The sequence below is a fragment of the Pan paniscus genome, chromosome X, assembly GCF_029289425.2.
Source record: "Pan paniscus chromosome X, NHGRI_mPanPan1-v2.0_pri, whole genome shotgun sequence".
NCBI lineage: Eukaryota > Metazoa > Chordata > Mammalia > Primates > Hominidae > Pan > Pan paniscus.
This window is the reverse complement of record NC_073272.2, coordinates 43,431,283-43,456,707: the sequence shown is the minus strand read 5'-3', so window position 1 is coordinate 43,456,707 and position 25,425 is coordinate 43,431,283. Positions and strand designations below refer to the sequence as shown.

The 25,425-nt window shown below is 39.3% G+C and overlaps 1 protein-coding gene across 20 annotated transcripts in view; it reads left to right on the top strand.

The window, feature by feature from the left end:
* Positions 1–25,425, top strand: part of CASK (calcium/calmodulin dependent serine protein kinase) — a 407,307-nt gene that overhangs the window by 116,764 nt on the left and 265,118 nt on the right. For all 20 annotated transcript variants that reach the window (XM_034949880.4, XM_063601767.1, XM_034949879.4 and 17 more), the window contains exon 3: positions 20,682–20,787. In XM_034949880.4, the coding sequence (XP_034805771.1) occupies positions 20,682–20,787 (106 nt within the window). The remainder of the gene's footprint in view (positions 1–20,681; positions 20,788–25,425) is intronic.

Here is a 25,425-nt window from a genome sequence, read left to right as displayed (position 1 = left end):
AATCGCTTGAACCTGGGAGGTGGAGGTTGCAGTGAGCTGAGATCATGCCACTGCACTCCAGCCTGGGTGATAAGAGTGAAACTCCGTCTCAAATAAATAAATAAATACATACATACATAAAGAGGTGATTAGGTCATGAGGAATCCTCCGTCATGAATGGATTTATGTTGTTATCGCGAGAGTGGGCTAGTTATTGCTGGAGTGGGCTCCTGATAAAAGAATGAGCTTGGGCCCATTTTCTCTCTATGTCTTGTGCTTGGTTGCCCTTCTGCAATGGAACGAACCTTACCAGATGCTCATGCCATGCTCTTGAACTCCTCAGCCTCCACAACAGTGAGCCAAATAAACCTGTTGTTTATAAATTTCCCAGTCTGTGGGTTTCTGTTATAACAGCAGAAAACAGACTATGATACCATAGTATGCTGCTTTGAAGTGGGTGAGCAGCTGGGACAATTAAGGAATCAGCTTCAGTACTAAGTGTCTGGGATGCAATGCTTTGGGGGCCATTTTCAGGTTTTGTACAACAGTCTTTCTTGGGTCACATTTTCACTGCTCTTTACTTCAAAAGGTCAAGTCAGACATCTTTTAAGCAACATTTATGGGTAGGTTCTGATGGCATCTTCCTTATATCTGAATATGATTGGAAATCTAAGAGCATTTGGGAACCTTGTCACTGACCATCTTTTTTTATTGTAACTCTACATTAAAGTGGGGTGTTTTTTGTTGTTGTTGTTGTTGTTTGAGAATGATAAGGTACCATGGGAGCAGAATTACATTACTGGAAAAGTGGTGGCTAGGTTTATAAAAGCAAAACAGTCAATGATGTTCTCAGTCTCAAATTATTTCAAAATAAAAAGATTTTTAAGAAAAATTTACCTAAAATAATTAGTCTCTTTTCTGTTTAGCCACCAGCTTCCTATATTCTTAGATTGTTTTATTTTGATTTTGGGGTTTTTTTTTATTGTGATTTAATTTTTTGTAATCATGTAAAACATTTACATGGTTCCAAAGGCAAACTATAAAAGAAAGTATATTCAAAGAAGTATGTTTTCTATCCCTGTTCCCACCCTCCTTCATAAGTAATCATTTTCATTAGCTTTCAGTTTATACTCATTGTCTTTGCTTTAAAATTGTAAATATTGTAGCTGTGTGTGTTTTTACATACACATACACACACACACATTTCCCTCTTCCTTGGATAAAAGGTGGCATATTCTACACACTATTCTACATCTTCTTATTTTATTAAGTCGTAGATACTCTGGAGTTCACTCAATAGCATGGTATTAAGATTGTCCTTTTTTCTTTTTAAAGCTCCAGGATATTCCACTGGATTTAAATTTTTCAAAATCTCATTTGATAAACATTTATTGTCTACTGTGTGTGTCATCTGTCAAGGGTAGTGCATAGCATTGTAGGGCAAACAGAAATGAACAACATATAGTCTTCACCCTCAAGAAACTTACAGAATTTTAAAATACTTTTAAAAATGTGTACCTCTCACAGTAGCTGATCCAGTAACAATTATTTTTATTTTTACCCATCTCCTTTTTAGAGAACAGAGTAAAAATTTTTTTGCCATCTATTGTTTCTGTTATATTTAATGTCATTTCAGTAGTATTTATAAGCAGTCTAGGAACACATCCCAACATTTAAAATACTTAGATATATGATTGTAAAGTGTGAGGCAGAGAAGTACATCATATGAATGTATGCTATTTCTAAATACTTGCTATTAATTTTAGTCACTCTAAAGTCAGAATATACCAGACAGTCCAAATTACTGTAATTATACCATCCTTTTAAAAACTTGGCACCTCTTTATTCCCAATATTACTCCAACCATTATCATTGTAACAGGTTCCTGTTCTGTACCTCACTCACATCTGTACTCTTCTCCAATATTTCTTATTTCTTTAATGTCTGTACCTCATAAGATGCTGAACTTTTCTTTGAAGACTTAGGCTTTGGGGCTGTGGGGGTACTAGCCTAGACTTATTGAAAGCAGCTCACCTATGGTACTTTGTCACAGGAGTGGGTATATCTGTGCTAGGTATTGTCCTTCCTGTCTCTTTGTTGGCTCTTAGGGGCACTCCGTCTCTCAGGGTCCTGAGTCTGACTTTGCATCTTTGAATATGGTGTCTCTCCTTAAAGTCATCTTGGTTACACCTTGGGTTTTCCTTTTCTTTGCCTGTCCTCCAGTAGTGGCCCTGAAGCCTATCCATGTTATCATTTGGCTACTCCTGGCTCTTCCATCCTGGACCTGTTAACCTAGTTGCTCTTGAACTCTGCATATAATGCCCCCTTCCCTTTCTCTTTCCCCGTTCCCCAGTTGCTCTCTAGGTTTTCTAATTTCTTTCCTGACACTATGTATGGCTTTAGTCAAGCGTAACCCTTGTCCCTAAATCCACAAATATAAAGCTAAGACATGTTACTTGTCTAGTTTTCCTAGAGAAGGAAACTTCTCAGGTCTTTGTATGCTTCCTCATACAATTGTAGGTTGCAGCAAGGTTAAATGGCTGAAAAGCGGTGAAGGAACATGTTCAAGAAGTTTCATATGATTTCACTACATGAATGTAGATGTGGTAATCTAGCACCTACTGTACTACTTAAAGCATTTCCTACAGTGAAAGCTTCTGAGAAAATAAATACTATTCCTGAAGTAGTCTCACAAAAAAACCTTTTTTAATTCAGAAAATTGATTCCAGGTTCACTAAGTCAGCATTTTCTCTCATCAGGCATTGCAACTAATGACATTAATGAGAGCCATGCCATATTTTTTAAAACAAAGGATAAAAAGGGCAAAACTGAGAATTTTAAAAGGGAGTTGTTTCCAGTAGTCTGTTTGAACATTGTAATTAACCAAGAAATAAAACAAGAAAAGGCCATTTTAATTGTGTTTTTTAGTACTCCATTAACAGTGCATCAAGCTCCTTATGAATTGAGACAGTATAAAATGAGTGCTTATGTTAAAGTAGGAAAGCCATCAGTCTGCAGTACAGAGCATTGTATTTATTAGAGTATCCCAGACCTGAATGAGTATTACCACCATTAGGTAATGCTTAAGTGTCTATTTTACCGAAAGGTATTTTTTTTTGTTATTATAGAGAACAAACACTAAATTGACTAAATAAATGAAGTTTAAACAAGAAATAAAACAGCTAGAATTTGCTTGCTTTTGTTGGTGGTGATATGCTCTTGCAGCCCCAGCAAATTACATCAGCATTGTTACCCTTGACAGGGAGCTTTATAATTTGTAGCATGTAAAATAACCCTTCCCAAAAAAGAAGAGAGCCAGGACCTGTGTTGAACTACTTACAAAGCAAGCATGCCCCTGGTGTCACCTTAGTAGTTTTAGTGAGAAAGATGGGATTTCTAGGGACAGTAGTTCACAGTTGTGCTCTCTCTGTTTTCTGTGTTTCATGCTTTAAGGTTTTTTTGCTCTCTTATTTTAATGTGTGTGTCTCTATGTATGGGCATGTAAATAAATATGCAGATGGTGGCACCTATGTAAGAAAATGTTTGAACACAGCCCCAATTTCAGAGCTCAATATGGCATGGGGAATTCTTGGGAGAATGTGACCTATTGAGGGTTGGTTGGTTGGTTGTTTTTAAGATGGAGTCTCCCTCTGTCACCCAGGCTGGAGTGCAGTGGTGTGATCTTGGCTCACTGCAACCTCCGCCTCCCGGGTTCAAGCAGTTATCATGCCTCAGCTTCCCGAGCAGCTGGGACCACAGGCACCCGCCACCACACCTGGCTAATTTTTGTATCTTTAGTAGAGACAGGGTTTCACCATGTTGGCCAGGCTGGTCTCGTACTCCTGACCTCAAATGATCCACCCACCTCAGCCTCCCAAAGTGCTAGGATTGTGGGCATGAGTCACCGCGCCTGGCCAATTATCATAAATATATGCTTTTTAGTGGACCATATAGAAAGTTCTATTCTGGTTCTTTATATGGTTGGGTTTTACTTTTATCTAAGTAATGTAAGCACATGGTTTTAAAAGTCAAATCATGCTACTTCTAACAACAAAAAAGCAGTGTCTCTCCTAATTTGTTCCAACTCCACCACTTTAAGCATTTTTGCTGTTTCTTCTGTAACTAACAACATATATTACTATTTCTTGATTTCATAGTTTCAGATATCATCAGTTATTGCCTTTTTGCTATGAAAGATGTAGCTGTTTTATGTTGCTACCCTCCCACCCCACTTCCTGGTCCCTACTTACTTTCCCTTCCCCATTTTTATAATATTCATATTTCAGTTATTCATATAATATGATTGTATTTCTTGTGTAATTTATTGTTATATCTGGAGTGAATCATTGACTCATTTCTTTGATTGCTTAGTTTTTTGTTGTTGTTGTTTTTGAGACAGTCTCGCTCTGTCACCCAGGCTGGAGTGCAATGGCGTGATCTTGGCTCACTGCAGCCTCCACCTCCTGGGTTCAAGCAATTCTCCTGCCTCAGCTTCCCAAGTAGCTGGGATTGCAAGAGCGTGCCACCACACCTGGCTAATTTTTTTTTATATTTTTAGTAGAGATGGCGTTTCACTATGTTGGCCACGCTGGTCTCAAACTCCTGACCTCATGATGTGCCCACCTCGGCCTCCCAAGGTGCTGGGATTACAAGCGTGAGCCACCGTGCCCAGCCCGATTGCTTGTTATTTTATGTATTATTGCTAATTTATCCCTAGGCTGTCCCACTAAACTGTGTAACTTTCCTCAGTACATTCAACCCCATTGGATAATTTATCACATTCATTGTTTTTCTTGGTGACAGAGGGCCCCCTGCCTGTGAGCCTTCCATCTGTTTCATTGTAAGTTGGTTGCTGTCCTGGCCTGCTGGGCTCGTCATGAGAATTCCTTTTGCCTTTCATCTGTGCTAGAGTCTTTGTTCCCTAGGTTTCTTGTTTTTTTGCTTTTTTGGTTTTTTTGGCTTCCTTCTTCATTTTGATAAAGTATGCCCTCTAGTAACTTTCTGAGAAGAGGTGCTTTTTTGAGATACCTGAAAATGTCTTTATATTACTCTACAACTTGATAGTTTGGCTGGGTGTAGAATTCTAGGTGACAATTTTGAAAATATATAGCATATAGGTGAAAGTTTATATGATGCAACGAGACTACTTAGGTTCATATCACACTTAACCAGCTGTGTGTGAACACATAACCCTTCTGTGCTTAAGTTTTCTCATCTAAAAATCAGGCGTAATATCTTACCTGCCCTTACAGTTATTGAGAGGATTGATTGAATAATGTATGTAAAGCACTTAGGGCAGTGCCTGGCCGTTTTTCTCCCAAAGCTTTAATGATATTCTCTTTACCCCAGTGCCCTAAAATTTTACAATGATGTGCTTTACTGTGGGCCTTTTTAAAAGTCGTTATACTGATTGCTTAGAAATATTTTTAAATCTGGAAACTCATTGTTCTTTAGTTCAGAAATTCTTTAAAATATTTCTTAGATAACATCCTTTTCTCCAGTTTCTTTGTTCTTCTTTTCAGGAGTTGCTGTGATTCAAATAACATAAGGGCTTATAAGGTTGGGCTTCATCTCTAACCTTTTCTTTCCTGTTCCTCTTTCTTTATCTTTTTGCTCTACTTTGAGAGATTTCTTCAACTTGATCTTCTAACCCTTCTGTTTGAGTCTCGTGGTTTAGCTCTCATTTTTTATTTTCAAGGACTTTTTTCTGAATGTTTTTCTTTTAAACTATTATATAGTTTCATACTCTTGTCTTCATAGGTTTCATATTCTTATCTATCTCAAAGTAGTATATTTTTGAAATTTTCTTTGCCTTATACAGGGAACAGTTTCCTCAGAAAAATATTAAGAGGGAAGTGTTAAATAGGTGCCTGGGAACACTCTGTATATGGGTAAATTCATTATCAGTGATCAGACAAAGACTAGGCCATTTTTTGAGCGCCTTATGGATATCCATTATCTGTAGATCTTTTGTTCTTAAGCAGGTCAGTTTGACAGAAGAATCTTCTGATCTTCTACCTTGGGCTAAGGGTATGTGTATTAGGGGGAGAAAGGGTACATAGGGGCATTTAAGTCTGACTGCAGTGGTTCTGAGAGATAAAGGCTGAGGGTCTTTATTTTAACATGTTTAATACATGGAACTTTCCAGTTAATCCTCTTGTTTGAGTACAGCACTTCAGTTTGACGTGAGCTAGGGGTCTGGTGTCCAAAGTCTCCAAAAAGTGGGGTAAGGATAATTTGCTTGGCCAAAGATATCCAAGGTCATACTGCATACCTTTAAAGGTTCAGCCAGTCCTCCTGTTATCTGCTCCACCATGCAACCCTGCCCTCAAAGATACCTGGTGCTTCCTATTGCTAAACCTTTCTTGGGGACATTTTGACAGGCGTATCAGCGTGCTTCTTACTGGCTCGCCTTATTGAAAGCTTGTGTTCAGGTTCTACAGAAAGCTTGTGTTCAGGTTCTACAAAAAGATGTCAAGAAGGGATTTGATGTGCAAGAAATTTATTGAGAGTGAAAATGAATGGTAGGGAGCTGGAGGAGGCCGGGACAACCATCACAGGTTATGCAGGTCTGACCCCGTTGGAGGAGAAAGGGAAGAAAAAGAGGAGGATTGGGTGGGGAAATTATTTGACCAAGGTGCAGTTTCAAGGATGTTTTGGCAAGGCCTACTGGGAGTCCTTGAGCCAAAGTTGACCATCAGAGACCCATATCTCACAGGAATTAGCCTGCTTAAGTATTCCTGCTGCTCTTAGTCACCAGCTGAGAGTATTTATAATAGCTGCTTTGAAGTCTTTTCTGCTAATTCCAACATCTGGGCTCCCTCAAAGGCAGTTTCTATTTTCTGCTTTTTTTTCCCCTCCTTTGTAAAGGTCACACTTTTCTGCATTTTGCATGTCTCCTAACACTTTGTTATAGCAACTGTGGATACTGACACCTTCCTCCACTCCAGGGTTATTCTTTTTTAGTTACTTGCTGGACTAGTTCAGTGCAACCTCTGATGTCCCTCTTCAGGACAGGTGTGGTCCTTATCCATGCATTTCTCTGCTACCTCTATTGGTGTTAAACTTAACCAATCGATAGCTGATTGCTCCCTTCTTTTTGACAATGCCTTGTGGTATAAATTGCTCCATAGTCTGATCCAATTAAAATTGGGTCCCTTCATGGATGAAATTGGAAATCATCATTCTCAGTAAACTATCGCAAGGACAAAAAACCAAACACCGCATGTTCTCACTCATAGGTGGGAATTGAACAATGAGAACACATGGACACAGGAAGGGGAACATCGCACTCTGGGGACTGTTGTGGGGTGGGGGAAGGGGGGAGGGATAGCATTAGGAGATACACCTAATGCTAAATGACGAGTTAATGGGTGCAGCACACCAGCATGGCACATGTATACATATGCAACTAACCTGCACATTGTGCACATGTACCCTAAAACTTAAAGTATAATAATAATAAAAGAAAAGAAAAGAAAAAATAAAAATAAATAAAAATAAAATAAAATTGAGTCCCTTGTCAGGGACAAGTTTTTCTAGTCTTTGAGACTTGCTATACCCTTCCCTGAGCAGAATCTCTGCACTATAGAGTAGGAGCTGGGGAAAATGGGGAACTCACTCCTCATTGGCTGTTCCACCCAGATCCTCCCTCTGAAGCAGGGTTTTTGTGTTGCCGGGAAGGAGGAGGTATGAACTGTGCCTCCTTTTGCCTCTGCTGCTACTCAGTGTGGATCTTCCACAGCTCAAAACCAGGGAGTATGATATCTGTCAGTGTTCACCAGGTGCTGAAAGTACTCAGAATAGTTCTTTCACCCTAGGAAGTTGAAGGAGATGGGAGCTGCCACTCAGCTGCCAAACACATCTCTGTAGCTCTCTTGACAACACAGAGCTGTGTGGGCAGGGGGGACTACACTGTTTACCAGCTTCTACCAGCTTCCTCACCTGATTCCTCTGTTTTTAGCTGGAGTTTAGGGGGGAGAAATGGCTGCTGCCATCAGCTTCTGCCGCTTGCTCTATATAGGCCTTCCACAGCATGGAGCCATGGAAAATGGGATCTGCCAATGTTTACTAGCTGCCAAATCCACCCCGAGTAGCTCTTCCATCTCAAGGGGCGGATCTGCCCTTAGCTGCTGAACTCCTTAAAACAGTTCTTTGGCAAAACAGAGCTGTGGGGGGACAGTTGCAGTCCCTGTGTGGTCCCTATCTCGAATGCTACAGCCTCTTATTGTTCTTATCGAATTTCTGTAGATTCTATTGAATAAATGCTTCTCTATTTGTTGTAAGCCCTTTGATCAGTCTCCAAGGACTTTGAATGATTGTGATTTTTGACCAGCTAAATATATGTCTCTCCAGGGGAGAGATATCCCTGAGCTCCTTTATACAGCCATTCCAGAAGTCCCACCTAGTCATTGTGGGGGTTTTTTGGGTTTTTTTTGAGACAGAGTCTTGCTCTGTCACCCAGGCTGGAGTGCAGTGGTGTGATCTCAGCTCACTGCAACCGGCTCACTGCCTCCCGGGTTCAAGCGAGTCCCCTGCCTCAGCCTCCCGAGTAGCTGGGATTACAGGCGCACGCCACCACACCCAGCTAATTTTTATACTTTTAGTAGAGACAGGGTTTTACCATGTTGGCCAGGGTGGTTTTGAACTCCTGGCCTCAAGTGATCTGCCCACCTCAGCCTCCCAAAGTGCTGGGATTACAGGCGTGAGCCACTGCACCTGGCTGTCATTGTGTTTTTAATGATTCTGTCTTAACAGAAAACTAGTTTTACACAAATATAATCAAGTGACTTAAATTGAAAGGACTAAGATTGAAAACTGAATTGAAATTGAAAATTGAATTGAAATTGAAACCTAAGATTTTTTTGAAAGGTATGATTTTATTACGGAAATTTGCTTGATTGAGCTTTATTTTAATCAAGACTTTATATTTCCATTTTTAGAATTAATTCAGAGAAATAGCTAACCTATAAAGTTCATCTTCAGAATTGAGTCATTGTAGACCTAAGAAGCAATATAGCAGAGTTATTAAGAGCATAGGTTCTGGGGCCAGACTACCTAGGTTCCAGTCTTTGCTTTGCAGCTTATTGGTTCTACCTAGGTTCCAATCTTTGCTTTGCAGCTTGTTAGTTCTTTTTATTTTTATTTTTGAGACAGAGTCTTGCTCTGTCACCTAGGCTGGAGTGCAGTGGCATGATCTCAGCTCACTGCACCCTCCGCCTCCCAGGTTCAAGCAATTCTTCTGCCTCAGCCTCCCAAGTAGCTGGGATTACAGGCATGTGCTACCACACCCAGCTGATTTTTGTATTATTAGTGGAGACAGGGTTTCACCATGTTGTCCAGGCTAGTCTCAGATTCCTGACCTCAGATGATCCACCTGCCTCGGCCTCCCAAAGTGCTGGGATTACAGGCGTGAGCCACCGCGCCTGGCCGCAGCTTATTAGTTCTGTGAATGAGTTACTTAACTGCTCTCTGTCTATTCATATATAACATGAGCATCATCTGCCCCTTAGAATTATTGCGAGGTTAAATGGGTCAACACATCTAAAATAGAGCCTGACTCATAGTAAGTACTCAGTAAATGTTAGCTGATGGTTATTGTTGTTAGACACGTTAAAGGCAAATAATCATCTCATCTTTGTATTTTATTATTGAGACCAATAATATTGTCTAAAGCCAGAGACCTTGGTGAAACGCTGGGTGCCCAACTAGCTATAATATGATCTTTAGTTCCCTCTAGTGGAAGAAAATTAGATAGGCTCTTTGCATAAACATGCTGCTTTTGGAATTGTGATCATTTAACCTAATAAAATTACCCCTGAATAATTAACCAAAGACAATATCCACATACATAAATGGATTTAAGAAATTGTTAAAACTTACAATCTTAAATATTCTTTCCAAGTGAAACTTTTTTGGGGACATGTAATTTATAATATTAAATAATATAGTATATAAACCATCCAGTGACATAAAAAGTTAGGCATATATTACTTTTGTTTAAAGCAAGTGCATTCAGTAGTAGTAGCACCTTGAAGTTTTCCATTTTAACATTCATACCCAGTTATCTGCAAGTAGATGGCATTTCTTGGTCATTCTCTGAGAAGTCTTCAATCATTGTGATATGCCACCTGGAGTAGATTTCCTTGAAGTTTTGGCATTTTTAGTATCCTCTTCCACATAGCCTATGGGGTAACAGAAAGATTGCTAGATTGGGAATCTGAGACCTGGGTTCATCTTCCAGTTCTGCTATGAAATATCTGTGTGACTTCGGGCATGTCTTACTAGGGCCTCATTTTCCTTCTGAGTAAAATTTGAGGATAGAGAGGAGCATGTGATGATGACTGTCTTACTGTCACTTCTGTTTCTAACATTCTCTGATTCAGTGATACATACACTTTGATGTGAGACAGGAGATGTATAATAGATGTTGAGTCCAAGTTGGGTAAATGGGTCCTGTATGCTTGATGTTGCCTTCTAGCAGGATTGGCAGGAATGGAAATCACCAGCAGTGGAATGATTTGGTAAATGCCAAGATCTTGAGGCATCTATGGAGGCGGTTGCTAGATTGCAGCAGGGTATGCCTCCCTCAGCTTGGGAGATTGTTAAAGAGAACTTTGAGGCAACGTCTAAGTGGGATCTTGATGAACAAGTAGGGGTTTACCAGGCAGAGAAGGAAGCACGTGGAGTATCATACAGAGGGAACAACATTTGTCAGGGGACAGAGAGCAGGGGGCCGGTGCACAAGCTGCGGGTGGTTCAGGATTGGGGTCAGGGAGGCTGAAGGAAGAAGCTACTGGAAAGGAATGTATAAATGTGTGACTTCAAAAAAAGAAAAGCAAGAGCTAAATTGTTTGACTAAGAAGCCGGAGAGCTAGCTTCTATTTCCAGTTATACTGTTAAATAGGTCTGTGAACCCTAGTTAAGTTGTTGGACTTAAAAGATTTTTTGGAAGGCTTTCAAAGCCATGCTTAGGGATTATAATGTCTTGCTGTATGGAATGGAGCTCAGTGAAGGTTTTGGAATAATATAATATCTGTTTTAGAGTAAAACTATGATGACACTTTAATGAGTCTAAAGAGAAGAAACTAGAGGCAAAGAAACCCATTTAAAGATCTTTGCTGTGATCCAGTCAAGAATTGTTGAGGGCTGAAACTAGGGTAACCGCAGTAAGGGAAAGATAGTTTTGACAGGTGTTGCAGAAATAGAATGGACAGGTTTTGGCAGCTGCATATAGGAAGTAGAGGAGAAGTGGTAGATGGTGTGAAGATGACTCCAAGGGCTGTCTGGAAGATTAATAATTTTGGTAATCAGTAGGCCACACACATACAGCTACATGGGTTCTGTTTTACTTTTCTTAAGTAGTGTCCTTATTATTAAACATTTTGAGTGTGTCTAGTTCTTTTCCCAAATAACCCTATGGTCATCTTGAGGTTTTTTACAAAATATGTGATTTCCCAAAAAACTGTAGATGAAAAACTGCAAAGTTAAAGTAGGCATAGAACTACGCTATATATAGCAGTGTGGTTTACTAATAGATGTTCACATTGCTGCCTTCTTGGTGTCAAACTCGGTTTGATTGACATTTGTTAAACATAGGAAAGAATGATTTCCACCAAAAATGATGAAAGGAAAAGAAAACAAAACTTATTGTGCATGTGCACTCTCACATACTTTATTAATCATCCAGGCCTAACTACAACCCTGTATAGGAGTTGTTATCTTACTCTTTCTATTTTACAAATGAGGAAACAGATGTTCTAAGGTTATGCAGCTACTAAGTGATGAAGACAGGAAAGACAGGTCTTTTGGCTACAAGTCTGTTGCCCTATCTATATCATAACTGCCTGCCAGCAGAATGTGTTAGTGCTTAAAAGGATAGATGCCAGATCTGTGGAAGTAGGGTGACCAGTCATCTTGGTTTGCCTGGGAATGAGGGTGGGTTCTCAGAACCCAGGACTTTCAACCTGGAAAGATCCTCGGTGCCACAAGTGAGAAAGTTCCAGGCAAACCAGGACAGGTTGGTACCCTGTCCAGAAAAGTCACTTATATGAAATAAACCATTATCTAGAATGACTTAAATAAGGTATTTACTGTATTTCTTTCCCATAATATTGTGTCATCAATGCTAAATGACAAATGATTCCTAAGTGAAGAGGAGTTAAGGCCCCGCCTTCCTTCCATCTGTTTGTTTTCACTGGCTCTGAGCATCCTGCCTTGCTGCAGTTACACTCAACTGTGTGTGAATCAGATACTAGATGCCTTTGCTTCTAAGTCAGTTTTATTTTATTTTTTATTTTTATTTATTTATTTGTTTATTTTTAGACAGGATCTCACTCTGTCTCCCAGGCTGGAGTGCAGTGGCATGATCTTGGCTGACTGCAACCTCCACCTCTCGGGCTCAGGTGATCCTCCCACCCCAGCCTCCTGAGTAGCTGGGACTACAGGCACACGTCACCGCACCCAGCTAATTTTTGTATTTTTTGTAGGAACAGGGTTTCACCATGTTGCCCAATCTGGTCCCAAACTCCTGGGCTCAAGCGATCCACCTTCCTCAGCCTCCCAAAGTGCTAGTAGAATTACAGGTACGAGCTACCGCGCCTCGTCTCTAACTCAGTTTTTAAGGAAACTTATGCTTTGCCCATTCCAAATTTGATGAAATGGCAAAAGAGCTATTCAGGGAAAAATCAAGGAGGGCTGTCAGTATCTGTGATTTCAAAGTATTTATCAAAACAATTAACTCATTTTTCTTGGTCCTTTTTCAAATAAGTATCACATATTGGTAGTTATTTCTTTACGATAAATTTGTTTTATACTATTTTTATGAGACTTTGTTGACAAAAGGATTCTGTAGCTGGATGGGGAAACCCATATTATTAAAAGAAAAAAAAACCTCAGATAATCATTTCACTATGCCGTACAGAATTTTTACCTCATTCATTTTTTACATATTGAAACAGACCACAAATTGCTTTCTGGGAAAAGTTTTGGCCCTGCTGTCAGTATTTCCTGGGCTGGCCCCATCCTGGAAGAAGGAGATTTGGGGGAGAAATGGGTGGTAAGGAAATCTATCCTGTCAACATGTCCTTGTTGAGCTCCTCAGCTATCAGTTAATAAATATAGAAAGTAAATTATAGATAACACAATTATGAAAGTATAAAGCACAGGTATGTGAAGAACTTTTTTTTCTTTGACATATTAGTTGAATTCCCATTTTATTTCAGTAACTTCTCGTTTGCTTTTTAAATTTTATTGAAGAACGTATGCACAATAAAATGTACCCATCTAATTGTACACTTCAGTGAGTTTTGACAAATGTATGCATTCTGTCATCCCACAAAGTTCCTTCGGGCTCTAACATGTATGATTTTTAAGACTTTAATATTGAAAAGTAATTGAGTTATAAACTGATATTTCTCTAATTTTCTTGTATAAAGTAAGGAATACCATGTTGAAATAGGTGTCTGGTTTTTCTAATAGTCAAATGCCCTGATCTTCCCCCCTTTGGTTTACATTTCCCAAAATGAAAAGCAACAGAGCAATTGCACCTTTTAGACAAACTTAGAGCATTGTATTTCTATTTTTGTCATATACAAATTTGTTACACTTATCAGAACTGAAAACTCTTTGGGAAATATATTACCAAAACCCCATTAATTTGTAAATGCTTAATGCAGTTAAGATTGATTTCTAATTAATACACATTTGCCTATTTAAGAAAATTTTCACATCAGTCAAACACTGAATTAATGGTATGCTGCTTCCTTTCTTTATTCACCTGATGATGATATTTGGGGCCATAGGAATTTTTTTTCAATGGGCAAGAATTCAAAGAAATTAGAAGCTGCTTGGATTTCTGTTTGTGTGTGTGAAAAAAAGACAACAAAATGTATAGAGCTAGTAGTGAAACATGTAAAAAAAAATCAAAGAAATTATGAGTTTGCAGTTGACCCAGATTTCTATGGTGGCCTGTCTAGGCCTCTACTCTTCACTAGCTGAGGTCAACTTTCCTGAAGGTCAATGAGGAAGATAGCCTCATTAAAGCCAACCTGACCTGTGTTGTTGCCAAAGGCAGCTGGGATCTTTATTCTTCAACTTGATTATTAGATAAAGGTAGAACCCAGCAGCAGAAATTGACTTTGCTACTATAATCCTTCCAAGGTTCTGCTTGGATTCCTTTCTTAAAGTATCATTTGGTCATTAATTTCAGTACACTAAGGAAAAATATGTTGAGTCAATAATGACTTTCATTTACTTATTTTGTTATTAATATTTATTGAAATGAACACATTAGTACTTGTCCTAGTTCTTTCTATGACTAGATTAGAATATTCTTTATTTTGATTTTGAGTCCAGGTCAGCTCTTAGCGAATTTTGTTTAACTGTTGAATTTCTAACACAACCTAGACATTGTTTGGAAATGAATGAGAATACTTGTATATTTGTTAGGAAAAGCGCAGTATCTAGTTTCTGACTATCACTAGTTACAATGCAGCTGAAATAAGCCGGTTCTGTAACAGTCTTGATAGCCTGTCATTCAAGTCAGTATTACCATATTAGCACTATTGTGTGATTGGATCTTAGGATATATAAAAACTATGCAGACCCAGGTGTGATGTAAAGAGCAAAGGGCTTTGGTTATTAGTCCTGCTTCCTCCACTTACTAGCTGTGTGATTTATATCATTGAGCCCTGGACCTCAGTTTCTACCTCTGTAAAATGGGGAGATATATGTGCATATATATGTATGTGTATATGTACATGTATGTCATGCAGGGTTATTACAATAACAAATGAGGACTTATAGAGGGGCACTTTAAAGTCTCAAAGTTTGCATTAGATTAACAATAGTGAAGAAATTCCAGATTTAGTTATTAAATGATGGATTTGGGTTATTAAAAGAAGCTATAGGATTTCCTTCTGTGAAAGTATTTTTTAAAAACACATCTGTTTGAATTTAGATTCTTTTTGGAATGACTGACATTATAAATATCTGTAAGAATTACAGAACTCACAATCAGGAGAGGATAAGAATTAAAGCAAGTCAACTTATCTAGAGTGGCACCATTCCAATTTGGTAGACACTAGCCACATGCAGTTATTGAGCACTTAAAATGTGGCCAGACCAAATTGAGATTTGCTATAAGTGTAAAAATACATGCTAGATCTCAGAGATATAGTACAGAAAAGTAACTTATTTTATTAATTTTAGTATGATTATATGTTGAAATAATACTTTGTATACATTGAATTGGATAAAATATGTTATTAAAATGAATTTTACCTGTTTCTTTTTACTTTTTTAATGTGGCTACTGGAAAATTTAAAATTATATGCATGGCTTACATTATACTTAAATTGGATGGTGTTGATCAAAATCTTTATTGAGCTAGGTGCAGTGGCTCACACCTGTAATCCTAACACTTTGGAAGTCCAAGGCAGGAAGATTGATTGAGGCCAGGAATTCGAGATCAACCCGGGCAACATAGCGAGACTCTGTCTCTATAAACTATTTAAAAATTAGCTGGGCGTGGTGGCTCGTGCTTGTAGCCCAGCTGCTCAGGAGGCTGAGGTGGGAGCATCCCTTGAGCCCAGGAGTTCAAGGTTACAGTGAGCTATGATCACACCACTGCACTCCAGCCTGAGCAACAGAATGAGACCCTAGCTCAAAAAAAAAAAAAAAAAAAAAAATCCTTATTGAATGCTCTCGAGCAAACAAAATCTTAAATTTAGATCTTTTAAGTTCAGATACAGATAGAATGAAAAGTTCTCCTAGTTCTTCAAGAAAAATAGTAGTAAAATAATACTTTACAGGAAAATCATTTTTAAAACAGACCACTTGAACCAGCTTCCCTAACTTTCCCTTACTTGACCAGTCTGATAGGCAGACCCTGGTGGGATACTTGCTTTACTATTGTTGGAGAGCCCAGACTTTTTAGGAAAATAATAGTCATTCTAATGCCATATGGCAGGTTGATTTCATTTAAGTTTCTAATTTGGGTTAGAAAATTAAATATTGCTACCTGTATTACTAGTTCCCCTTTTAAAGGGAAATAAATTGATAAAATAAATATAGGCACATAGTTAAATATAAGGACACTAAACACAGAAATAGATTAGTTTAAAATATTTTTAAAATTTCCTGAGAAATTACAAAAAAGAAAGTACAACTTAGCCATAAAAAGGAACAAAATAATGCCATTCACAGCAAGCTGGATGGAGTTGGAGACCATTATTCTTTTTTTTTTTTTTTTTTAATCTGAGATGGAGTCTCCCTTTGTTGCCCTGGCTGGAATGCAGTGGCGTGATCTCGGCTCACTGCAACCTCCGCCTCCCAGGTTCAAGCAATTCTCCTGTCTCAGCCTCCCGAGTAGCTGGGACTACAGGTGCACGTCACTACACCCGGCTAATTTTTGTATTTTTAGTAGAGACGGGGTTTCACCATATTGGTCAGGCTGGTCTCGAACTCCTAACCTCAGGTGATCCACCTGCCTCAGCCTCCCAAAGTGCTGGGATTACAGGTGTGAGCCACTGCACCCAGCTGGAGACCATTATTCTAAGTGAAGTAACTCAGGAATGGAAAACCAAACACTGTATGTTCTCACTATATGTCAGAGCTGAGCTATGGGGACGCAAAGGCATAAGAATGACACGATGGACTTTGGGGGAAGGGTGGGAGGGGAGGTGAGGGATAAAGACTACACATTGGGTACAGTGTACACTGCTTGGGTGACGGGTGCACCAGAATCTCAGAAATCACCACTAAAGAACTTTTCCATGTAACTAAACACCACCCGTTCCACAAAAGCTATTGAAATTAAAAGAAAAAATGTACTCATTAAAAAAAAAGAAAGTACAAAGGAGAGTGAAGAGAGGTACCAGTTACTAGTCTATAAACAAAACAATACTTCAAAATAGAGATGGTAACCCTGGGTCATGTCATTCACAGGTACATTTTGTGCTAACATCTGTAAGCAGTCAGATAATCACCACTTTAAATCATATTTTCATCACCTGCTTTCAAATTCCTTCCTACTTTGCCTCTAGAGTTGATTTGTAGGCAAATAGTGTTTTTAGTTTGCTATATCAGCGTGGACTTAATAGCACTTAATACATATATCTTTAATTCACATTCATATTTAGAAACAAACATTTTGAGTTTAATATTCGTGGAATCTATAGTTGGAATGGATATATTTGTGTTTTTAATTGTGCTATTTGAGCTATTTAATTTATACTTGAATTCAGGAAAACATGACCACAATTTTTCTAGATCATTGCCCTTATCATTTGAAATATATTTTTATGTTGCTAGTTTCATACTAGCAAATCAAGTCAAATCAGTGTTCTGACTTTAGTTCTGAAATGTCAGATCCGGTGACATTTAAATTGCTTTGAAGGCTGGCCCCCCAGCAATTCTGCCTTTATTTTGAGAGCGGGTAGGTGATAAGAGACTAGACCAAGGACTTGTTCAGCCATTTACCAAATCAAAATGTGAGGCTCAAATGGAGCCAAATGTGTGGCAGAAATGGAGCATCCATTTCTGCTTACAAACTTTCAGTATAACCAATGTATCACATAGCAAATGGTGAATGTGGAGATAAAAATACAATTTAGACTGGGCACAGTGGCTCATGCCTGTAATCCCAGCACTTTGAGAGGCCAAGGAGGGTGGATCACTTGAGGTCAGGAGTTCAAGACCAGCCTGGCCAACACGGTAAAACCCCATCTCCAGGTGCTAAAGTTGAACGAGCTGATGGATATGAACCACCAGTCCAAGAATCTGTTTAAAGTTCAGACTTAAAATAGTGGCAAATAAAAAGTCCTCATTTGTGATGGTTTGCTTCTGAAAGAAAAAAAAAAGTCTCTACTAAAAATGCAAAAAATTAGCCAGGCATGGTGGTGCACACCTGTAATCCCAGCTATTCAGGAGGCTGACGCAGGAGAATCTCTTGAACCTGGGAGGTGGAGGCTACAGTGAGCCATGATCACGCCACTGCACTCCAACCTGGGCAACAGAGCAAGACTCTGTCTCAAAAAAGGAAAAATACAATTTAGTTACATGAAAGAGGCAAAATAGAAAATAAACTGAAAATAAAGAGAAAATATCAGTTTTAATTGTGGCAAACACCAAATCTGTTTACTTCATGACTCCTGTGTCATAGGATAGAGTTAAAATCAGGCTTTTGATTAGAATAGAGAGGAATGGAAAGAGAAAAACTTAAGTTGAAAACAGAAGATATGAAAGGGTGAGTTCTAATAAAAATGGGAAGCTAGAGATAAACATAAAAATGAGTAATAAAAATTTTAAGCTTTTCCTAGAATTAGAAGGCAGAACACTCCTGGAGAGGAAAAATCTGTGCAGGCATGTGATTGATGTTGTCTGGCTCAGCCTGGCCCTCCAGCACACTTGTTAAAAGCTTTCCTCATGGTTATGACTTCCCAGCACAAACCCCACAGCTGCTTCACATCCTCCCCTCCTGCGGGGCCTTCCTAAGTACTTTTGGAGATGGAGGCATCTTTCCTGTGCCTCTGATCTCTTCCTTTGCAGTAAACACTGAGCCCCCAGCCCTGCCATGCTGGGCTCCACACATCCAGCTTCTCATTAGAATCTTAACACTGCCGTTTCCAACTGATTTGGTAGACTCTGCAGGTACCACATCACTTGTCACTGCCCCATTTCATTGACTCTAAGAAAGTCATTTGTAGAAGTTAGCAGTCAGCTTGCAGATGGTAGGACAAAGGCAGGACCAGCACCATATTTTCTGACTCCAGATCCTGTAGGCTTTTCCTCACTGCCACTTACAAACACACGGAGTGCTTCCTTTAAAAAAACAAACAAGTAAAACCTTCTCTTGACCCCACTATTTCTTTCCTACTGTCAGATTCTTCTAATATGATCGTGTTCAAACCCAGCATGGCATTATTGGAAGGACTGCTGACTTTGGAATTGGGCAGGCCAGGGTTCAAAACCTACCCTCATGATAGCTGTGTGATCTTGAACACGTTTCTAAGCCTCAGTTTCTCCATCTGTAAAATACCTACCTCACAGTGTGGTTGGGACATCAAGTGACAGTGACTATATTAAGTACTTAGCCCAATGAGAGGTGTGATAATTTTAATTGATTATTACATAATTGTCTCTGGCATACTGACCTCAACCCTGACTCCTCCCCAAAAGTTGATCTTGCTCAGGATTCTCATTACCTTTTCTGGCTGAATCTTGTGGTCTTTTCTCAGCTTTCAGCCTTCTCCAGCTACTTACAACTTAATTTCCTCTATTCTCTTGATTTTCTTAATATTATTGATTCTTCCTTTCCTTGTGGCTTCTCTTTTGTCAAATTTTCTGACTTCTTTTTCTCATTCTACCCTTATGTAAGTCAATCTTCTAAGGTTCCATCTACGATCATTGCTCTGTTGACAAGACTAAGTTGAATTAATAAATCAGAAAGGAGATAATATTATCTATTTTGCTTTCTGCAGTACATCCTTAGCCTTGGTTCTTCCTTACCTGTCTCCCTTCTACTTTCTAATATAAAAATGTCACATTGGATTTTAGTCATCAGCAAACGGGTAAAGCCCCAGTGCTATTAGCACTGGATGGCTTTCATTATTCTATTCCATGTAGACATGGCAAGCGATTTCCATGCCCAAACTGTTTTGTATGATGATGATGATGATGATGATGATGATGATATTAACAACTTTGTTTTCCAAATAGTATTATAGAGTTTACACAGTAGTCTTACATACATTATTTGGATTTGTTCTTCAAAGTAACATTGTGAGGTAGGTAGAGTTTGGAATTATCCAACACTTTTTTTTTTTTTTTTTGAGACAGAGTTTCACTCTTTGTTGCCCAGGCTGGAGTGCAATGACGCGATCCTGGCTCACTGCAACTTCTGCCTCCCGAGTTCAAGTGATTCTCCTGCCTCAGCCTCCCGAGTAGCAGGGATTACAGGTGCCCGCCACCATGCCCAGCTAATTTTTTACATTTTTAGTAGAGATGGGATTTCACCATGTTGGCCAGGCTTGTCTCAAACTCCTGACCTGAAGTGATCCACCTGTCTCGGCCTCCCAAAGTGCTGGGATTACAGGTGCGAGCCACCACGCCTGACCCCAGCACATTTTATAAATGATATTTTAAAAATTCTGACTTTGACTCTAGGAGTAGTGCCTTTTCTGTTTAAACCATACTATTTTTTGTTCCCTATTCCGTATAACTTCCCTGATAGGTCTATAAATGCTAGATTTTAGGCTAAAGAATAGACAACATATTTTTATTTTATTTAGGGAAAACTAAGAAAAAGGTAAAAATCAAAACAGTAAATTGAGTTATTAGTTTATTAGCAGATCAAGGAAGAGTTACAAATTTGGAGGCTAAGATTTTATTAGAAGAGTTGGGGAAAGTATTTGTGGTTTTTTTTTTTTTTTTTTGCTTTTGGGGAAAGTATTAAGAAATGTGTACTTTTTTTATTAAAAGCTCACTCTATACTGTATATAGATTTAAGCTTGCAAAAAATATGAAAAGCTATAGTCAAAGATTTTAAAGGGTAAAAAGTTAAGCTAAGTTTAAATGGGGGATTTCATCTCTCTAGTTAGAGAAGTATCCATGTTACCATAGATCACATCCATTCATTCATCATTCACTCTAATTGTCTTTTGTTCCTACCTAATGAAGTATGCTGTATGTTTGTTTTACAGATCTAAAGCGGGAAGCCAGTATCTGTCATATGCTGAAACATCCACACATTGTAGAGTTATTGGAGACATATAGCTCAGATGGAATGCTTTACATGGTTTTCGAATTGTGAGTGTGTATTTTAATTCTTAAATGGTAAAACTTTAAGCAGTGTTGGTGTTGGATAATGCTAACACTTTTCTCTTGAAATTTAGCAGTAGTTGTGAACTTATCTGTTCAGAAAGACCTAAAGTCACAAGAAAAAAGGATTATGTCATCATAAGGTTTACAGTGGCAAAGGAAGCAAAAGCTGGGCATATTCAGTTACTCTTCATGCTTTCAGCATGCTTCAGAGAAGAGACTCCAAAAGGAAATTGAGTTCAGAGGAATAGGAGGACCCCAAAATATAAACTTCTGACCAGTAGAAGTCTTAGTGAAGAAGAGTAGGATGAAAGTGGAGGCATCCATGTAGCAAGACTCTTGGCAACTAAAAACAAGTAACGACAGACTTAGTTCCTCTTTTGATATAATCACCATATGGCATATAAGGGCAATTTTATAGATCACAGTGTATCTTGATTTCAATAAGTCACTTGATATGTCTGTCACAGACTTTTTGTTGGTAAGATGGAGAATTGTGAGCTAAGGATAGTATAACTGGGTCATCCAGCTCTGGTCGGATGATTGTGTCCAAAGAGATTATATAAAGCTTTATAGGACAGCATCCTACAGGGTTTTATCTTTGATCCTATTCTGTTCAAAATTGTAATCAGGCCGGGAGTGGTGACTCATGCCTGTAATCTCAGTGCTTTGAGAGTCTGAAGCAGGGAGGATTCATTGAGGCCAGGAGTTCGAGACCAGCCTGGGAAACATACCAAAACCTATCTCTATTTTTTTCTAAAAAAAAAAAAGGTTGTAATCAGTGACTTTGATTAGGAAAAAAAACAGAAGATACACTTGCTAAATATTCAAAAGATACCAAGGTCAGAGGTTATATTCATTACCTATTGCTTCATAACAAAATGCCCCAAAATGTAATGGCTTAAAACAACATACATTTATTATCTCAGTCTCTGTGCATCAGGAATGTGTGTTCCAACTTAGCAGGGTCCTCTGGCTCTGGGTCTCTCACAAGGTGATAATAAAGCTGTTGGCCAGAGCTGAAGTCATTTTGAGGCTCCACTACAATGTGGATCTGCTTCCAAGCTCACTCACATGATTGTTGGCAGTCTTACCTTCCTCACAGGCTACTGGACTGAGAGCCACAATTCCTTAAGAGCTGTTGGCCCAAGCCTCCCTTGGTTCCTTGTCCGTTGGGCCTCTCCATAGAGCAGCTTCCAGCATGGCAGCTGGCTTCATCAGAGCAAGCAAGAGGACAAGTGAGAGTATGAGCAAGACAGAAGTCACAGTCTCGTAACCTAATCTCCAAAATTACACACCATCACTTCTGCAGTTAGAAATGAGTCACTAGATCCAGCCTATACACAAGGGGGATGGGATTATACCAGGGCCTGAATATCAGGAGGTGAGGATCACTGGGAGGCATTTCACAAGTTGCCCCCTACAAAGGGCTAGCTAACATATTGGCTGTCTACATCAAAATTCAAAAATATTTTTACAAGTTTGTAGCAAAGGAGCTGAAACAAAGAAGGTGAAATTTAAGACCAGTTAATGTTAACTCCTTCATTCAAATATGAGTAAGTGCAAGATCAGTGTGAATTTAGTTGTGATTATGTGAAAAAAGATGTAAACATTTTAGTTATTGTTTGCAACAGCTTAAAAAGTGCTGAATGGAAGGTTATGCTATATTAATTAGGAGTATATAGTATTCAGAACAAAGTCATACTCCCTCCGTTCACCCTGGACCATTCATAGTAAGCAGGACACTGGAATGTCCGCAGAATAGGATAACCAGAATGGAAAGGAGCCTGAAAATTGTGTCATAGAGACACAGCCTTCAAAATCTTTTCTGGCAAACCTGCTAAAAGAATTTTGAGGCCAGGCGTGGTGGCTCATGCCTATAATCCCAGCACCTTGGGAGGCCAAGGCAGGCGGATTGCTTGAGCTCAGGAGTTCAAGACCAGCGTGGGCAACATGGCGAAACCCTGTCTCTACAAAAAATACAAAAACTAGGTGGGCATGGTGGCACACGCCTGTAGTCCCAGTTACTTGGGAGGCTGAGGTTGGAGAATCACCTGAGCCTGGGAAGTCAAGGCTCTAGTGAGCCATGATTGCACCACTGTACTCTAGCCTGGGCAACAGAACAAGACCCTGCCTCAAAAAAAAAAAAAAAAAAAAGAATTTTGAAAAACGTATGTACCCCTTCACATATTTTTTAGGTTGATATATAAAAACTTTTACTGTGAGAATATAATTCTCAGTATCTTGAATATTCTTTTAAATATGTTTTGTTTGTTTTTTTGAACAGAGTCTCACTCTGTCACCCAGGCTGGAGTGCAGTGGCGCAATCTCGGCTCACTGCAACCTCCGCCTCCTGGGTTCAAGCAATTCTCCTGCCTCAGCCTCCCGAATAGCTGGGACTACAGGCACGTGCCACCATGCCCGGCTAATTTTTGTATTATTTAGTAGAGATAGGTTTCACCAAGTTGGCCAGGCTGGTCTCGAACTCCTGACCTTGTGATCTGCCCGCCTCGGCCTCCCAAAGTGCTGGGATTACAGGCATGAGCCACCACGCCCAGCCTTAAATATATTTTCTACACAACTGTAGAATTGCCTGTTTATCTCATTCACTGTATGGAAAATGTCTGCTATGTGACCTACATGGCAATGCTAGTCCTTATTGTCAAATCACTCAGCCAAATCAGACTCATTTGTCAGGGAAAAAAAAAATCTGACTTCATTTTTCAAACAAAATTAAAGTGTTAAATGGACATCCCTGTGACACTCATCTTAGTATTGATTTTGAATTCTTTAAACAGCTTACCATGAATATATTGCCTGGATAAAGTAAGGTGGAACCTCCCTTTTTTTCTCAAACTCTCTTTGTTTTGCTTTCAAAGGTCTTTCCCTCCCTCAGGGGCTGTGCATTTCCCAGCCATCTCTTTGAAGTTAGGCTTTTTGGGTTGGAGGAGTAGTTTGCCTTTTGGATGGGTAACTGGAGATGTGGAGATGGGTGATTGTAGTTGTGGAGATGTAAAAGAAAAACCAGCAGACCACAGACTTGTTTACAAACAGACAAAATTATGGAAAATGAAGATATGGAAATTGATTGCCTTAAAAATATCCTAGTTCATGTGTCTCCTGGAAGGACTTTGAGTATTCCTAGAGATACCCAAATCCTAGGTTGAAGACCACTGGCCTAGAAGAGCTGTTGAAAAGACTGGGAGGCTTTGGTTATCCACGAATGTATTCGTTTCATTATTCTGCTAGAAGAGTCCCCAAAGCAGAAGCCCATAGATAGAACATAATCAATGTCCACAGTTACTTGAAAGATTGTCATATGTAAGACTATATGCTTATTCAGTGTGGCATCAGAGGCTGTAACTAGAATCAACAAGTGGCAGACGTCACCTCTAACTAAAGAAGACCTTTTTGATGATTAAACTTACTCCATGAATGAAGCAGCCTGTCTCACAGACTATGTAGTTTCTCACTAGAAGCACTCAGGTTGAAGCTGGATCCTTCCAAGGGGCCTGAAGATAAGGTTTTAATTTTGGACTAGAGATGGCCTCTAACATCCCTTCTAATTTTAAGATATTGTAATTTTTTTTTTTTTTTTGAGACAGAGTCTTGCTCTGTTGTCCAGGCTGGCGTGCAGCGGCGCGATCTTGGCTCACTGCAGCCTCCGTCTCCCAGGTTCAAGCGATTCTCCTCCCTCAGCCTCCCAGGCACATGTCACCACGCCTGGCTAATTTTTGTATTTTTTCACCATGTTGGCCAGGCTGGTCTCGAACTCCTGACCTCAGGTGATCTGCCCGCCTTGGCCTCCCAAAGTGCTGGGATTACAGGCTTGAGCCACTGTGCCCGGCCAAGATATTATAATTCTTTTAAAATTACTTATCTGGTTTAATTTTATTCTTTATTCAAGAAATATATTTCTGTCTGTATGTTTACTTTCTGAGAAAACTAAAAACAAGTTGGGTTTGTTTTTTGTTGTTTTTGTTGTTGTTTTTGTTTTTAACAGTCTCACTCTGTCGCCCAGGCTGGAGTGCAGTGGCGCCATCTTGGCTCACTTCAGCCTCCACCTCCTGGGTTCAAGCGATTCTTTGCCTCAGCTTCCCATGTAGCTGGGACTACAGGCGCATGCCACCACGCCTGGCTAATTTTTGTATTTTTTGAAGAGACGGTGTTTCATCATGTTGGCCAGGCTGGTCTCACACCCCTGGCCTCAAGTGATCAACCCCTCAGCCTCCCAAAGTTCTGGAATTACAGGTGTGAGCCACCACGCCCAGCCTCCTAAAAAGCAAGTTTTACATACTATATAAAGTAATGATCACAGAAAGCAAATTTTAAAAATTCACTTAAATTTCACCATGTATGCTAATTGTATCAAAGGGGACTTAGTGACAGTGTAGTAGAGAAAAAACGATCTTTGGTTTCCTAAAACCTGGGTTAACATCCCAGCTCTGTCACTTTTACTAATTATGTGAGGTTGGCCAAGTTTTATAAGTTCCCTGAGCCTCAGTTTGCTTACCTTCAGAATCTTCCTAAGATTATGAGAACTAGATGAGAAACTGTATGTGACTTCCCTTTGTAAGTGGTGAAGTGCTTTTTAACTATAAAGTATTATTTCCAGTGGCTTTAACA